This window comes from Vitis vinifera, chromosome 2, assembly GCF_030704535.1.
Source record: "Vitis vinifera cultivar Pinot Noir 40024 chromosome 2, ASM3070453v1".
NCBI classification, from domain to species: domain Eukaryota; kingdom Viridiplantae; phylum Streptophyta; class Magnoliopsida; order Vitales; family Vitaceae; genus Vitis; species Vitis vinifera.
Window position 1 is genome coordinate 3,208,468 of NC_081806.1, and position 18,825 is coordinate 3,227,292.

The 18,825-nt window shown below is 38.8% G+C and overlaps 1 protein-coding gene across 1 annotated transcript; it reads right to left on the reverse strand.

The window, feature by feature from the left end:
* Positions 1-6,190: 6,190 nt before the first annotated feature.
* LOC109124253 (protein neprosin-like) lies at positions 6,191-18,613 on the reverse strand. Its single transcript, XM_059741817.1, has 8 exons — positions 18,445-18,613; positions 18,289-18,359; positions 7,750-7,851; positions 7,413-7,631; positions 7,048-7,221; positions 6,867-6,923; positions 6,687-6,782; positions 6,191-6,562 (listed from the first exon to the last, which is right to left on the reverse strand). Exons 1-8 carry the CDS (start codon positions 18,611-18,613, stop codon positions 6,191-6,193), a joined length of 1,260 nt encoding a protein of 419 aa, XP_059597800.1.
* Between the last annotated feature and the right edge of the window lie 212 nt (positions 18,614-18,825).

The following is an 18,825-nucleotide window of genomic DNA, read 5'->3' on the forward strand; positions in this document are numbered from 1 at the left end:
TTCTATTTTTAACTGATTTCTTTTTTATGTATTAATTTTTCTATTTTTAAAAAATGAATAATTTCATTTTATTTTAATTTTAAATTAATTTTAATAGATAAACTTTTATATTGAAAATATGATTCTTTAATTTAAAATTTAAAAATAAAAGAAATATAGGAAAATAAATTAATTTCTTACTTTAAATTTAATTGATATAAAGTAATTTTTAATAAAAATTAATATTAAAATAAATATTTTTTAATTATTAATCATTTAAAAAAATAATTAATATTTGTATACTAATATTTCTTATTTATTAATTATAAATAATAAATAATTTTATTTGAAAAAGAATTGAGATGAGTTCCTCTATGCCCATAAAATAAATAAACTCTTTGTTTTTTTTTTTTTTTTTTTTTGTAATATTCATCTAAAAAATAATACAATACACTTAAAATTGGTAATGGTTAATCATTTTTTAAAATTAGACAATTAATCATTTTTATTAAGAAAAAAATCAAGGAAAATAAATTTTTAAAATTTTAAATTATTATTTCCCTTTAGATATTTTTTTATTTTAATATTTGAGATTTTTTCTTTCTCTCTAGAAACAAACACCTCGTACGATTCTTATTTTAGTTTTTTAAAAGTTTAGGAAATATTGTTAAAAAAAATCCTATTTAAATAAGATTAATATTTTTTTTATTTCCTAGAATTTTAAGAGGAAATATTGTTAAACAAATCCTATTTAATCATAATTACCAATTCAAAAAGTAATAAGGTTGTTTATTAAATAACAAATAATAAATAATAATTTTAGTAATATTTAATTATTTTAATTATGATTAATTTATTTAATATAAAATAATTGTTTATTTATTTATTTTTATACTATATATCAAAGTACAACCATATTGTAAAACATTTTATATTTCAAAAACTCTTATAATAAATTTTATTTGCTATTATATTAAATAATTATAATATTATATAATAAATACAAATTTATTATTGGTTTATTTATTATCAAGAATATGAATTTATTTTTAACTTATTAATACTAGAATAAACTCTTTTTTTTCAAATTCTTACTTTATAATGCTTCTAGAGAAAAAAAATTCCTAAATAATAAAATAATAATAATAATAATAATAAAATATTTGAAAGAAATGAAACATCGACATAGAAGAGTCTAGTTGTCAATTGATTTGAATGACATGATAAGTTGTCGATCCTACATTTTACTCCATGCGTTCTCATTCGATGCCGCTACTCATTTTTTATTTATTGAAAAATATGATTTTTATAAAAGACTTGGAGTCACCACTTATTTTTGTTTTATTTTTAAAGGGAAAAAACAAAATAAGAAAGAAAAACCCTAAGTGTGACTCTTGAAAAAAAAAAAAAAAGTCTGTAAAAAATCGAGTTTGGGTCCGAGGATCAAGTTACCAAAGAATAATCATACACTAGAAGTCAATCTTGCATGGAGAATAAATAACAAAGTGGGATTGGGAGTATACCTTAACAGGAAATAATAATATGTCATCATGAAAACAAGATTAGTTCAAGTACAAAATAACCACATGCATGTCACATAGCAGGGCAAAAATCAAGCAATGTTTACTAAGCATAGCAATTAATAAATATAAGAGAAAACTCATATGTGGGGCCTCACCAAAGCCTAATTGATTTTTGCATGAATTAATTCCATAATTTTCATTATTGTGGAATTATAAAAATTCATTCATGTTTATTAAAAATCAAGAAAAACGAGAAATTATCTTAAAATCAAAGAAAATTTGTGAAAATGTTTACCTGAAAGGAAATGTGACTAGTTTATTAAAATGAAATTTTTGGTGACCATAAACCCTAAGGAAGGAAGAAGAAAAGAAACAACTTAAAATGATTTGAAAACCAAAGTGGGATTTAACAGGAAAACTGGAGTTTTGAAAATTAAATTTTGAAAATTATTTTAAATTTGAATTTTTGAAACTTAAATTTGAAAATTTGAGTTTTGAAAATTAAATTTTGACAATTGGAGTTTTGAAAATTTGAGTTTTTAAAATTAAATTTTGACAATTGGAGTTTTGAAATTTTTTTGAAAATTTGAGTTTTTAAAATTAAATTTTGACAATTGGAATTTTGAAAATAAAACTTGAAAATTGGAGTTTTGAAGATTAAATTTGGAAAAAACTGGAGTTTTGAAAATTATTTGAAATTTGGAGTTTTGAAAATTGAAGTTTTGAAAATTATTTGAAAATTGAAGTTTTGAAAATTAAATTTGAAAATCGGAGTTTCAAAAATTATTTAAAAATTAAAGTTTTAAAAATTAAATTTAAAAATTGGATTTTAACAATTGGAGTTTCGAAAATTAAATTTTGACATCAAAGGATGAAGAATTAAGAGGAAGATAGACATATTTACTTCAAGGTGGTACACTGGAGGGTGGCCATGCATGAGTGGGGCATTGATTGAGAGGTAGGTGGCGTGCATTACTATGCCAATTACCCATTATGTCTTCTTCAACTTACAACCACATAGAACAGTGTTTGATTGGTTGAGTGGAAATCTGTACCCACTGAACTCCATAGTTGCCTTGGAAATCTCACCTAGTTTTCTTTTCTCGAGTGCTTCTCGGCACTGGTATTCTTATCAATAGATTCACTAAGAGAGGATGTATTTTGCTCTGATCCACTAATTCCAGCATGATATTCACATATGTACAAAGATTTCAGCACATTTGGACTCATGTTTTTCCATCCATGTGCAGGTTCAAGAGGTGGTTCCCAATGAGTTGCGCCAACTTGCTGCCAGTCAATGCTCTTTGTGGAATCTGATTGGAAGATGAGCTGGTCTCGAACTTCCTGAACATCCTTCAGACCTCCAACTGAGACTGCATATCAACTCCACCATTGCAAAGCAATGACTTCAATTTTGGGTACCCATGTAACTTAGTTAGAATGAAGGGCTTGACCTTATTGTTCTTAAACTGCCTAGAACACAAATGAATTCCAGATGATAGTGTATGTGTAACAACAACTAAGCATTTCTTGTAATGCTTAGGAGTCAAAACCATTGCAGGACCATCAATACACTCCACATTAATCACCTGAACATGGGATGTGATGACTACTTCTTGGCTGTGGATCCAACCTTGGAATTACACACATGACTTCCTGCTTGTGATGAAACCAACGAACTTTACCTTTTTCTGTTCCTTCTTATCTTCATACAAGTCTTTCAAGTAACCAAGATAGAAAATAATATTAATTTTTATATTAAAAAATTGAGGATTGTATGATTAATAACCGAAAATATTGTATTTTTGAATTCAAATATACATTGAGCAGAATAAATGAATGATGATATATGTATAAATATTTTTTATTTTAAAATATTAATAATTTTATTTATATATTTTATATAGTTATTATACAAAAGATACGAAAATTAAAATTTATTTATTTACAATTATTTTATTTTATTTTATTTATAATATATATTTATATAATTGTATATAAAATAGGCAAAAGTGAGATTTGATTCATTAATATGAAAATATTTTGAAAAAAAAATCTCAAATATTTTAAATTAGTATTATTTTTATCTATTTAAAAATGATTTGAAATACATACATTTTTAATGAGTTATCCAATTCTTTACAAAAATGTCCATTTGTAGACCCTACATTTGTTTTTTTTTAAAGTACTTTTATTGATTGCATTTTATGGGATTTTTGTCACCACTTTCTTGCTACTCAGGAAACTTGGTTTTTTTTTTTGGTAGGTTAATGACACCATCTCTACAGAGGAGTGGGGGATGATCTCAGTGAGAGAGAGTGGGCTGCATGGGACGCATGGCCAAAGACATTGCTACCTCGGCATGGTGGTGGTTAGAATGGAGACATCTCTGAACGGAGAGCAGTAGAGCTGGTGGAGGCTTGGACGGGAAGAAAATCGGAGTGAGTACTGACTGAGAGAATGGGAGAGGAGAAAGAAGGTTTTCAGTAGAGAGGTTTTGAGGGATGTGAAAAAATGGAGAACCGAAGAAGCAGAAGGGGACTTTTGCTAAGTTTGAAGAAGCTATGGAATCAAGTGCTTGAAGCCAAGCAATCCTTGCTCAAAGGGAGTCGTTTATGTACAATAGCTGCATACTTTGTACTCTCCCATTTTTGTACCATCCTGCTCTGTTTCTTTGGCTCTGTCTTGGTTTCTCTATAAGATGCTTGCAACCATGTTTATTTATTTATTCATCCAACTATTTATATTTAAAGTCCATTTTGGTCTCTCCCACCAGTTAGGAAGCTCACTGATGACCCATGAAAGGAAGCTTCATTTGGTGTTTTCTTTATTTGTTTTAATGCTTTGCTTCCTTGGTTCCTATTTTTGTCTTCCCCTATTATTGGTAACTTTTCTAGTGTGCATGAGTATGTGTTTGAACGGTTGATGATGTCGGAGTGACTTCTAGGTGGATTTGGGATTCCAATCTATTATCTGAGACTGCACCTTTTGAAATAAGGAGATTGTTGAATGTTCTCCTTCAGTTCAATGTTTCTGGTGAAATTTGTGATCCTGTATCAAATACATGGGTGGAAATATAGTCGATGCTATAGATGGAGGATATGAAATGAGTGGTCATCTCTTTCTCTTTGCTGGCCAAAGCTAAGATTGATTCATTTCGCTATGGGATTCAGCTCCACACAGCGAGGTCCAGAAGGAGATTGTATGGATATCTCTCAGATAGGCTTCACGAAGGTCAAGGCTCGTGGAATACAAAACACCTGGGTTGGTTTCGTTAGTGAGCCTAATGCAAGCTTTTGATTGAGGTTCACGAGGGTAAGAAGTTGCATCTCATATGCTAAAATGTAGCTAAATCCCGGATGATCAGACCACCTCTTCAAGGAAAAGTAGGTCAATTGACGTGTAGTAGAAATCAAAAGTTTCGATTCATTGCAATCACCCATACCAATAACAGTCACCTAAGTCCCGGGCCCCACCTCTAGATGGCTCGCGTGGCCATCTTGCAACACTTGGAGTCACTGTGCACACCTCATCCGGAGCTGGCAAAGTGATGTAGCTCTCTTGCTAATTTTTACCAAAAGAAGCTTTAGCATTAGCTACCCTTAAGCCCGAGGGGTTCATCACCTTGGGAGTCTTTCTGTTTCTGGGCATGATACGGAGAAAGAAGCAGCATTGGACCCACTTCTCAACCACGTTGCTAGTTCCACCTATCCACCACCATACTGCCCATGTGCATGTGGCCCGTGCATGCATAGCCACCTAAAACTTTTCCAAAACTTTCCATCAAAATCTCCTCCGTCAAACCCATATCCCCAACCTTCATACTCACTACCTTCAATTCCTTTCCTTCCACCTTCCACCTGCATGAATTCCTATGTGTATGATCACCCTTTTCTCCATCTAGTCTATCCCAAAGGAGACCCAATTATCAAATTCCGGTCCTAACCCATCCTCAACAGTCATCTTCTTGAAGAAACAATGACTATTTCCTCTGCCCCCTCATAAGATGTTAAACATGATCACCTGCAATTGACTTCTCTTGTGCGAATTTTAATTTGGTTGAGAGTCTCTAGTTTCCTTGCTGGGAAAATCAATATTAAGCAATTTGGATATCCAGGCATGAAAATACAGTTCATCCCATCTTAATCCACCTTCCAATAGACATTTCTCTCAATATGAGAACAAGTAATTTGTCCGGAGCGGGGCACCCGTGTGGCTCATTATTATTTGAAGAATACCTTAGGGATTTCAGTTCTTTCAGTTGTAGGAACTGAGAGGAATATAAGGTATATGTTCTATGTTGATTCAGATGAATTTTTGCATGCCTATGAGGGTGACACATTGGTCAATGTGTGCACCTTCTTCCAGATCAGATGATCCATGTTCCAAGGAAGTTGAAAGCTCAAAATTTAGAGATTGTGTGGTCAGATGATGCGTGGATTTGTACCAAACAGCTCCAACACTACCCGACCTTTTGATGGGACGAAATTACCATTTCTGTACATTCATTTGTATTCATTATGAAAAGCTTTTTGTAATGTATTACATAATATAAAATAATTTTGAAAGAATCAATAATGTACATAATTATGGAATCAAGATATCAGCCCAAGTAGGATTATAGGAGCATAGATTTATTCATAAAATGAGTAGAGAAAGTACATTTGATCCAGAAAGTAAACTAAATATCAATTTCCAATTGCACCAGAAACACCCCCATAAAGGATCAGATAACCAGGTTCCCCTCCAACATCTCCTTTATTGGTTATATCGAAATTAAAACTATCAGTAAACAGCTTTAGGTCCTTACGAGGTTTTATAATCGTATTATTTACTACAATATTGGCTTGCGCGAAAAATGCATCATAATTGGTGTCCAACTTTATCCGATGACCGGAACCCATTCCTGGACTAGGGACATTCGGTGGGCTGAATACCTCTCCTCCCCATTCTGCTCCCGTAGCCGTGCTTCCTAAATTGGTGAATATTCGACTTGGCCACCAACCTATCACGGTACGATTGTCATCGTATTTAAGATACCAGTTCAGATTAATCGTGTCCTACATTAATGAGGAAAATAGAGGTGATGAACTTAATTTTATCGCTAATTCCAACAAGTAAAAGAGAAGAAAAATGTCGTGCATACCTGGTAAATTGATAAGGTTATTCCGTACGGTTTTTCACCATATCTTGAAACTGGTTCGAGAACATGTCCACAGGTATATCTATTGAAGCTTGTATATATCCACATTGTGTGTTGAAACAATGTGCTTGACCAGCCTGTTCATGGTGGAACAACCAATGTCAACATGTATTCTTCCAAAGGTTTAATTGTAATCGTTTAAATTAAATTAAACTTATTACATTGGTATAAATATACATTCTGGTTCTATTATCACCACCATATAAAACCGGATTCACCTGAAACACAAAATGAACAAATAAATGAGAACACATTTGCTAACCGAACCGAAGATCTTAAGGATATATATACCAAAGCAATGAGGTGTGAATGTGTGAACTAAAATCATTAATTTTTCTTCACAAGCAAAATCTTTTGTCCACTCACCGTCCACCCAGCTTCTAAGCTTTCGGCACCATTTTTAATCTTTACTCGACCTAAAGTGTATTGAGGAGCTTGAACCGGAAGATTCCATACGCTAAGCATCGCTCCAACTCCATCATAATCGATATTTTCGAAAGTTCGAGCCACAGCAAACTGTGCAATAGAAAGTAAATGTCAATTGAATTGTTTTTCTTCTCTTTTTTTCGTACTTCCATCAATCCTAAGATTTTCGACATAAATCAACCTTTCTCACAAACAAAAAAAATAATTGTAATTTAAAAAAAAAAATTGTAAATACACTAAACATTAATCAATTATGTTGTTATAACGAAATTATAACTTACATGTTTGCCAGGTTCCTCGTCAGTAAGAGGATTAATTTTCGAAGCATGCATTTCTGAGTACAATTTGGCTCTAATGAGATCATCTTTAGTAGTTCTCCTTATGGGAACTGTTCCCATCGGACATCCTCCACCCTCCAACCCTATTTTCACGTGTTTATAATCAGGTTTTGGCACCTCTTTCTCTGGGCTCACTCTTCTAGGAGGTGATGTTGGCCTCATCTGCGTCAAAATTATCTCAATAACACTTTATTTATATGATATGGGAAAAAAATGAAAATAATTTTCGCTAATTGACACATAAATTGATGTATTTATAATATAAATCAAATTCTAAAACATACTGGGGATGAAAATTATGATTCTTCAATAAAGGATGATCAAATGCAGGTTGCTTGTAGAAGTCCACACAATCATATATATCTCCATGTTTTGTCTGGATGTAGTAAAATAATTTTATGAAATTATTTTCTTATTTTATTCAATATTTAGTAATATTTAATTGTAACTTTATTTTTACCTTAATAGTCTTCACTGCACCGCTTAAGTTCTTTCTCGATTTCCAAATCTTCTTCTTTTGATAATTTCATACATCCTTCAACCCCATTGTAATATAGAAAGAGATAACAAACCAACAAACAAACAAGGTAAAACAACCCTCAAACCCATGGATTTGACCTGTAGCAAAAAAAAAGTAGATTAGGAATGCATGAGAAAAAAAAATTATTTTTGAAACAATTACCTACTAAACCAATGAAAGATGGCTGCTACACCTCCCAAAATCACCCCCAAATGAAAATCAATATTATTTAAATGATTTTTAATAATATCTACAAATTTAATAATCTCTTGATTTAAGGAATAATATTGTCCCATAGTGGAATGACTTGAAGGTGAATCAAAAGATTTGGTATTATTCATTCTCATGAATTTGGTATGTAATATAATTTGGTAAATAAAATTAAGATTTTGATTTTGTTTTTATATTTCCATGAAATGATATAAATCCACATGTACATAAAATAATTAAACAAAATGTAGACATTGTATTGAACAAAGTAAACAAATATGATAGTCTAAAATTTGATGCCAGAAGATGTGTTACTTACACAATTAATGTTTGAAAGAAGTTACAAAAAAAAAGTTAAAAATTGTAAATATTTTTATTTATATTTAAATATTAACTCCTTATTTATAAAAGTATGTATAACAATTTTTGCAAAATTAGATACTTCTCTCATATATGTTCAATTTTTAAATTTGAAGTTATCTTTTAAAAAAAATGATTTTTTTTTCACACTAGACCATCCTTTAAAAGGATGAGTTGACTATAACTTTTGTATATTTTCAGTTTATACTCAACTAGTTTTTAGTTTTTACCTTATAAAAAAGCTCGAGTAAGATCATGTTTTTCAAAAAGAATAAAAAAAAAAGACAATCAAGAGAGAGCACAAAGGAATTCAAGTAATAGATAAAAAAAGAAAAAAAATCTTACTTTGTTCAAAAGTCTGCAGATAAGACACCACTAAAATTTGCAAGATATTCACCATAGAGCTTGTATATATATGGTTGAAAAACATCTCAATTATTATAAAAAATATCTTACATATGAATATAGAATTTTATTAAAAAAAAGAAAGAATTTTTTATGTTATATATATATATATATATATATATATATATGGTTATAAACCAAGATTTTCAACTTTTCTAATTAAGAATATAATGATATAATTGAAAATTAATTATGCACATAATTTTTATCGTTTATTATGGCAAAAATTCTCATACATGCTCATAAAATTTTTGGAAGGAATGTGATTTTCAATGATTACATATTTGTACCTAATTTACTATCCCAAATTATTATTATTATTATTATTTAGAAAAAAATAATTTCTTACTAAATCATAATACTATTCTACATTTTATCCTTTTAATTTTTTTTAATCCAAAGTATAACTTAATTTCATTAAATATCAAGTGATTTGTGGGATTTATTTTTATCAATGTTTGAATGCTATTGGTGATTAGAGGTATTTTTTTTATTAATGTATTATTGTTGTTATGTTATATAATCTTTTTTGTCTTAAAAAAAAAAATCATTTTTTTTATTTTATTTTATATAATTAAGATAAATATATTTAGAAACTAATAATTAAAAAAAATAGTAATTTAGTATTGTAGATCCCTCAGATGGGGGCCATTTTTATTTTGTTTTCTTCTTTCTTCTTCCTTTCTTCTTCTTACCACCCCGAGGTTGTGCTATATTGGGTGGCTAGATAAGACTGGAAGTGAAAGAAAACAGGATGAGTGAGGCGGCCAAAGAGGATTGGGAAGAGGCCAGAGAGGACTGGAAATGAGTCGTTCTGGGTGGCCACGGGACTGATGGGTGAGTTGTTTGAAAAGAAGGGAACACGACTGAGCAGAAAGGAGGCATAGCAAAGCAAAAGGCAGACAACTATTTGGAAAAGAAGGAGCATGTTTGTTACTAAAAGAGTGAGGAGCGTTTTCGGGACTCGAGAAAAAAGAGCCTGGGCTTAGGGAGATAGGGGAACGAGTTTTGCAAGCTTGCTGGTGAGGGGGAGAGAGATATGTAAATTTTTTTGGGCTGTGTTACAGAGAGAGGGGGGGTTCAGGTAGCTGAAGGAGGAAGAGAGTTTGAGAGGAGAAAGGTTTTTTTTTTTTTTGGGAGAGAAATTTGAGAGGGCTTGAGAAAGGAACCTACTGATGGTGTGGCAAGAGGAGAAGAAGCGCAGCTGGAAGCTTGTTGGTACCTCGCGTCCCTGATGATCCACGTAGTTGCCAAATGGATGGATACGCGATCTCAACACACAAAGGTTCTTGATTCAGTCGTTATACTTGCAAAAGGCATCCGGACATGGTGTCCGGACGCACCCTTCGATGGTTTTGTTAGCCATGGTCAGAGAGAGATATATAAATCAGTTGGCCTTTTACTATGTATCAGGAGGTTACCTTCCTCTTCGTGTGAAGGTTTATATATATATGGCTCCAGGGGTACTGTTCCTCTCATTAATGGTGAGGAGATATTTTATGTTCTCATGATGACATTAGGAGGCAGCAGGGTCATCATCACCCTACGAGCGGCTGTCAGAAACCATGGTAGGTGATGCGGCTGTCAGAGATCATGGGAAGTGATCATGTAGAATGATCGTGGGAAGTGACTTGTTGTCACCTCTACCTGTCCTTTCATTTCTGCAGGTGACAAGACGTGGGTCATGGCTGGTTGTTATGATAGCGTGTAAGACTTGCTTTACTTTAGTTAATGATCCGGACCATCATATTCGGATGGCACATGTTGATTGTCCGGATGTATTGTGGAGCGGATGTGTTATGGAGGTTGTCCGGATGTCTATGTTTTGTAAGCGTCGTTTGCTCTTCCTTGAGGCAGTCCGGATATGAGAAGCGCATCATATGTATTAGGGAAATCCGGATGAATGGCGATCCGGATGACAATGCGTGCCACGTGTCACTGTGGGATGCGTGCCACGTGTTTCTCAGAGGGAGGGGTCCCAACATTGCCCCCCTTTTTAACTTGCCTATTTTGCCTAAGCAAAAATGGGCGGGTTTAAAATAATTGACTTTTTGAAAATGGAGACGCCGTTTCGTCTAGTTGGGCCACGTGGCGAGTGAGGGTGCGGGAGCCAAAAAAGGCATTTATGATGAGCCGCCGACTCTGGGTATTCCCAAGCAATATACCGTTTCAATGATGGCATAGCTGTTTCGTTTGGTTTTTCGAGGGGTTGTCCCCCTATAAATAGCGTACTATATCTTTTGTTTCCACTTTTCCTACTGCATTTTCCTTAGAGCTCTTTCTTTTTCTCGCTTCTGTTGTCTCCTTTGCTTCTTTGAGTAAAAACCTCGAAAGTTCTTTCGTGTCGGTGATTTTGTATTGCGACATTTATTTGCTGCTGGTGATTTTGTATCGAGACAACACCTTTCTTCTTCAGAGTTTTATTTGGTACGTGCATCTTTGCTCTTTGTCATTCCTTTTGTTGCGTTTGTTGGTTCATTGAACTTGGTTTCTGGTTTGTTTTAGGCAAGTCGCTTGCGACTGTTGTTGAATGTTGGCATTTTGTTGGTGTTCTGGGAGTTTTTTTAGGGTTTTTTTTCTGACTGTTTTGGGTTTAGGGTTTGTGAGTTTTCTGGGTTGCTTGTGTTTAACTGTTGCGCTTTTTGCATGTAGATTGTGGTTCATCTTCGAACGAAGAAATGTCTGGCAAGAAAACTGTTTCATCTGCCCGGGCTAGCGAGGCTCGCGAAAAGGCGACAGATAAACTGGATGTGAAGGAATTCCAGGATCGGTTCTGCATCCCAAATGGCGTGTCTGTAGAATTGCTGAATGAGGAGGTGTCTTTCTCTACTGAGAAAGCTGAAGGAAACGCCATTATTTTCACAAAATAACATTTCAACGCGGGGCTCCGGTTTCCTTTGCCAGCGTTGTTCAAGGAATTCCTCCACTTCTCCCAGATTCCACCTGCCTTCATTCATCCCAACATCGTCCGGGTGCTGATGGGATGCAGCATCATCAACATGTTGTACAATCTCGACCTCACGCTACTGGAGGTGTTCTTTCTCTATTCCCTGAAGAAGGGAAAAAATGACATCTTCAGTATGTCCGCGCACTTGCCCTCCCTTCAATTGGTGACAGAGCTGCCAGATTCGATAAAGGGAGGGGCGAAGGGACTCGTGGTGGTCCGAGGTGGATGGGCGGGGCTATTGGAGCGTCCGTCGAGGCCCTTCTCTCCAAACTATTCCTTAATGATTCCGGGTAGGTTTGCTTTGCGATTCCTGTCCGGATTTTACTTTGTTGACTTTTTGCTGACTTTTCCGGACGGTATTCTCACCTTTTGTTGCTGTCAACGCAGGTCCGGAAAAGAGAGGCCATATTGTGGACTGGGTGGAAAAGGCGTCTTTTGTCTATGTCAATAAATTATTCGAGATAGACGCCAAGGAGAGGCACTATAAGACGCTGCTCTCTGCGCGGAATCTGATGGCGGTCGTCCGGGAGTCCCAGGATTATGTTGTCAACATTCTCCCCAGGAAGCTGCCAAAGGAGGTAGTACCTGGGGAGCATTACACTGTGAAGGAGCTCCCGATCTACCAGGAGGCTAAAGAGGCTGATGCTGAAAAACGCCGAGCGCTCCTGGAGGATCGGGAGAAGAGAAAAAACGAAGGCACTCTCCGGAAGGCTCCCGGATAGAAACGCGGCGCAGCCTCTCCTCCAAAGAAAGCACCAGCGAAAAAGAGGAAACTGGTGAAGAATAATGGGAAGGGAGTGAAGGAGCCCACTCCTCCCAAGGAATTTCCCCTTCCGCCAATTACCCATGAGGCGGATGTAATGATAGAGGAGCCAGTGAACGCTGCCCCCCACTCCATCTCAAGCGGCCCCGGACACGTCGCGGGGCTGAACCACTCGAGTACCTCCCTGGCCGCAGTTGCCCGTCTGGCTAACTTGGCTGAGGAAACTGCATCCATAAACCATCCCGACTCCACCCATCCGGATGCCGATGCAGTTGAGGCCGTTTGCACGACCCCGATGGAGGAAGTAGGGGCAGAAAGCCAGAGTCAGCCCTCTGACGATCCGGACCGTCTGACTCTTGCTCTGGTAAAGGGGCCACCTTCAAAGAGGCCGCGTTCGGCGCACAATCTGAGGTCCGGACTCATCGAGCGGCTTCAAGATCGTCAGCAAGAGATTGAAGTTAGTTGTGCATCCGCCCACGACGCTTATCCGGAGGGGGGCGAAGTGGGGATGGCAACTAAGACTCCAACCGCCCCGGTGGTAATCCTGGATGAGGATTCACCCGGAGAGACCTGTCCGGCCGAAAATGTTGAGGCCCCGCGCCCGGAACAAGAGTCACCTTCTGTTGCCTCATCCGGGGGGGAACCTGTTAATGATGCAACTTGCACCTCCGCTAGCCCTTTTAGCTACGCGGAGTTGGAAGATAAGCTGAAACAGATTCCACCCGGCTCGACTGCCATCATGCCCTCAGCCAAGATGTTCGAGATGGTGGAATCGGTATACTATTTATGTGCTTCTCGTTTCTTTGCTTATTATGATGTGCTTTTGTTGTGTGATTTATAACTTTGCTTTTTTCGTTTGTGTGTCAGCTGGTGAGTGGTCTCCGCGGCATGGCCCAACAACACGACCTTTTTACTGACCTGCTGCGGACCACTGATTACATGAAGACCTTCGCCTCTCGGTGCAAAGAAAGTGAAAACCAGTTGCGCCTGAGACTGGAGAAGGCTGAAGTCAGTTTATCCACCGCTCAAGAGGACAATGAAGCCCTCCAGGTGGAGTTGGCTGAGGCAAAGAGCCGGGAGGAGTCAACGGTCTCCCGCTTATATGAGACAGAGGATGAGGCAGCCCGGCTGAGGGGGGAGGTGAGGCACCTCCGGACGGAAGCTTCCATTGAAAAGAAACAGAAGAAAGACTTGCAGCTGCGCCTGGTTGCGCAAAAAGAGGAGCTTGAGCGGGAGTTTGCTGCAGAGAGTGAGGAACTTGAAGCGGACTATCAAAAACAAGTGGATGATACGTTCATCTTTGGGTATCGCTGCTGTATGAAGAAGAACGGTATCAAGCGAGACGTCCCTTCAATTCCTCCGAGTGAAGAAAAGAAGCTTTATGATAAGCCTGCTCCCTGATAGCTTTTTCTTTTTGTAAATTTTCTGCTGTAATCTTCCTTTTGTATTTTCTGTGGTCCGAAGACCTGTTTGTACATACATTCATTTATATAAATAAAAATACTACTTTTTTCACTTGTACTTGTCTTTCATTGATAGTACTGCTTTAAATTAGACACATTCCATGGTCTAAGTAATGGAGTTCCGTCCAATTTTTGTAAATGATAGGCTCCATTTTCACTTGCCTTTGATACTACATAGGGTCCTTCCCAGTTAGCTTGAAACTTCTCTGCGCCCAATTCAGCAGTGTTTTCAAAAACTTTTCTAAGTACTAGCGTACCATTTTTGAAGCTTCTGGGCCTCACTTTGCGATTGTAATGTGCTGATGCCCTTTGTTGATAGTCTGTCATCCGGATGGCCGTATTTTCCCTCACTTCATCTGCCCAATCCAAATTTCTCCCTAATTCTGTGTTTGCATCATTTTGGTTTGTTGTGTCAGTCCGGATAGTAGGAAGACCTATTTCAGTAGGAATGACTGCATCCATTCCATATGCGATGGCGAAATGAGTGTTTCCTGTTGGTCGTCCGGGTGTGGTTCGATAGGCCCATAGGACGCCGGGTAGCTCCTCCACCCACTTCCCTTTGGCTTGCTCAAGCCTTTTCTTTAAGGCATTGATTAGTGTCTTGTTTGTGGCTTCCGCTTGCCCATTACTTTGAGGATAACGCGGTGTAGAGTATGAATTCTGGATGTTCAGCTCCGAACAAAAATTCCTAAATGCAATGCTGTCAAACTGTGGACCATTGTCAACTATGATGGTTTGGAAAATTCCAAAACGGCAAACAATGTTCTTCCATACGAACTTGGTGACATCTTTGTCTTTGATGCTAGCATATGCTTCAGCTTCCACCCATTTACTAAAGTAATCAGTGGCGACAAGGAGGAATTTCTTCTGGGCAGGTGCTGCTGGGAGGGGTCCCACTATGTCCATGCCCCACTGCACAAAGGGCCATGGGCCTGAGACTGACTTCAACATTGCTGATGGCATATGTGGAATGGGGGCGTACTTTTGACATTTATCACATTTTTTGACATATGATGCCGCGTCTTTCTTTATTGTTGGCCAATAATATCCTTGCGAATGAGCTCTATGTGTCAGAGATCGTCCTCCCGAATGATTTCCGCATATTCCCTCATGTAATTCAGCTAACGCATACTGAGCCTCTGAATGCCCTAGGCACCGAAGGTAAGGTCCTGTAAAGGATCGCTTGTACAGGTGCCCCCCAATCAGAGTGAAACGTGCAGCTTGCACTCGGACTTTATGTGCCTGTTTGGGATCTCCGGGTAGAGTTCCTGTCCGGAGATATTCTGCGATGTTGTATGTCCATTCTTGATGATCCGCTTGATTTGCCTCAATGGTGTTGCAAGTGGAATTTTCTGCGATAGAGGGATTGGCTTGCACATGTATAGGCAATAGAATGACTTCTTTGATGGGGAGGGAGGCAGCTATACCGGCCAAGGCGTCAGCGCGCCCATTGTCAGCTCGCTTGATTTTTTCGATTGTCCATTTGGTGAATTGCTGCAAGGTGTTCCTTACTTTAGCTAAATATCGTGTCATGCGTGCGTCCTTAGCCTCATATTCCTTCTGGACGTGCCTTACCACGAGTTGTGAGTCGCTGTAAATCCGGAGTTTGGAGACGGATAGAGTAAGAGCGAGGTCCAATCCGGACAAGATGGCCTCGTACTCTGCTTCATTGTTAGATGCAGAGAATCCCAGCCGGATGGCTTACTCCAGATGTTCCCCAGTTGGGGACTGTAGTAGGAGCCCAACTCCCAAGCCTGATGAGCGTGAGGCTCCGTCGACTCGCAGAGTCCACCATTCTTGTTCACCTGATTCGTGGTGTTGGCTGGGTCTTCGGGAATATTCTAGCACGAAGTCAGCCATTACTTAGCCTTTCATGGACAATCTTGGTTGGAATTCGATTCCAAATTCACTCAATTCGATGGCCCATTGCAGCATTCTCCCGGTTAGATCTGGCTTGTGTAGAATGTTGCGAAGGGGCTGTTCAGTCAGTACGATCACTAGATGAGCTTGGAAATAAGGGCGGAGTTTCTGGGCAGCGCTTCGAAGGGCTAGGGCTGTTAGCTCCATTTTTGAATACCTGGTTTCTACGTCTGCCAATGCCCTACTGACGTAGTAGATAGGTTTCTGCTCCTTGGGTGAGGGGCAGCGGAATAGAATAGCGCTGATTACCCATTCTGATACAGCCAAATACATGTACAATTTTTCCTTTGGGATGGGACTGCTTAGGATGGGTGGTTGCATAAGACAATGCTTAATCTTTTCAAAAGCGCTTTGACAACTGTCCGTCCATCCGTGTGCTCCAGCCTTTCGTATTGCCAAGAAGAAGGGTCGCAATTCATCAGTGAAGTAGGCTATAAAACGCCCTAGTGCGACGAGCTTGCCTGTGAGTCACTGTAGCTCCTTTTTGTTCCTAGGAGAAGGTGTTTCCATGACTGTCTTGACTTGATCCGGGCTTACTTCTATGCCCCTTTGGCTGACCATAAATCCCAAAAATTTGCCAGCACTTACACCAAAGGCGCATTTAGAAGGGTTTAGCTTCATGTCGTACTTTCGTAAGAGGTGAAAAACTTCTTGCAAGTGAAGAACATGCTGCTCTCGGGTTTTGCTTTTAACCACAATATCATCAATATACACCTCTACCGTGTGGCCTATCAGAGGTTTGAAGATTTTGGTCATCAACCTCTGATAAGTGGCACCAGCATTTTTGAGTCCGAATGGCATGACTTTGTAGCAATAGAGGTCGTGTGGTGTTATGAATGCTGTCTTTTCTTCGTCATCCGGGGACATGGGAATCTGGTGATATCCAGAGAAGGCATCCAAGAAAGAGAGCATCCCTTGCCCGGAAGTGGAATCCACAATTTGATCTATTCGTGGCAAGGGAAAACTGTCTTTTGGACATGCGTTGTTGAGATTGGTGTAATCGACACAAACTCGCCACTTTCCTTCTTTTTTGGGTACCACCACGACGTTTGCCAACCAATCCGGATAAGATACTTCTCTGATGAATCCGGCTTCTAGCAATTTGTCAATCTCATTCCGGATAACTTTTTGTCTATCCGGGTGGAAGCGTCTAATCTTCTGCCGGACGGGTCTGGCAGCTGGAAAGACGTTAAGCTTGTGAGAGGCAATAGAAGGATGAATTCCCTTCATATCAGAATGTGTCCACGCGAAGATGTCATGGTTTCGTCGAAGGATGTTTTGCATGCTCTGAGTTTCTTCTTGTGTCATGAGGGAACTAATGTTCATGAGATGAGTATTTTCTTCTGAGATTTGGATTGTTTGCAAGGGATCTGCTGTCGGGGGATCTTTGTCCACCGGACCCAATAATTGCTATTGGTCGCGTGTATGGCTGGGGTCAGGGGGAGATGCATCCTCCTGGCTGGTTCCTGCTTCTCGTGCTATTTGGTAGCACTGTCGAGCGGCTAATTGGCTGCCATACAAGTCAATCTGTCCTTCGTTGGTGAAGAAACTCACCATTTGATGATATGTAGAAGGGATGGCTTTCATGTAGTGGAGCCATGTGCGACCCAAAATGATATTGAAGGGTGATAACTCTTGTACCACCGAGAATTGTACGTTGAGAGTGACTGGGCCAGTTTGGACCGGCAGTATAATGTCTCCCAGGGATATGGTTGATGACCCATTGAACCCGGATAGGATTCGTCCAGGGTTTTCAAGGCCTGTGAGACTATGTCCCATGTGGTCAACGACCGATGCCTGAACAAGATCGGTCGAACTGCCCGGGTCGACCAAGATACGTCTCACATCGAAATCTCCTATCTCTAGGGAGAGGATGAGGGCGTCGCGATGCGGCTGCAGTGTCCGGGTGGGATCCACTGGTGGGAAAATGATTGTCCCATCTATGGGGTAAGGGCCCTCTCCAGTTAATCCAGGCCGGATGGAATTAATGCGTTCGTGTATTGACGCGTCCCGCAATAATTTCTGCATTTTTCGCCTGGATTCATAGTCCTCCGCTAATATAGTTTATAACGGCCTTGGGGGCAGTTGGGCCCTAGGGGTTGCGGGGTTGTGATGCTGGGAAAACTCCCTACCCCCAGTATCTGAGCGGAGGTATTGCTTCAAATGTCCTGCTTTGATGAGCCTTTCCACCAGATACTGGAAAGCCCGACATGTCTCTGTTGTATGGCCATGATCCTTGTGGAAGGCACATCTCCTGCTACGGTCTCTTGTGGATGGATCCGTTCCGATGGGTCTAGGCCACCTGAAGTCGGATAGGCCTTGGATCATTGGGAGAAGTTTCTCATACGATATAGAAAGGGGTGTGAGAGGTGGTCTTTCCGGGCGACTTGGCCCTTCCTGCCTCCGGTCAACTGGTTTTGGCCGGTCCGGAGGTTTAGCATGTCTGTCCGCACCTCCCCTAGCCGCTTGCCCGGCAACCATGACTTGTTGGATGGCTGCCCGTACGTCATCCTCGAGCATTGAATATTTGTTGGCACGTTTGAACAAGTCATCCATCATCGTAGGAGGCTTTTTGGCTAGTGATTCGAAAAATGGAGTGCCTGGACAGATGCTTCGCTTGAAGATCTGCAGAACGGCATCCATGCTGCAAGCCTCTATTTGGAGTACGGCTTGGCCAAACCGCTTCACAAATTCCCTAAAGGATTCGTTATCTCGCATTTTTATATTCTACAGGGTGCTGATATTTTGCTTATGTCGAGCGGAGCACA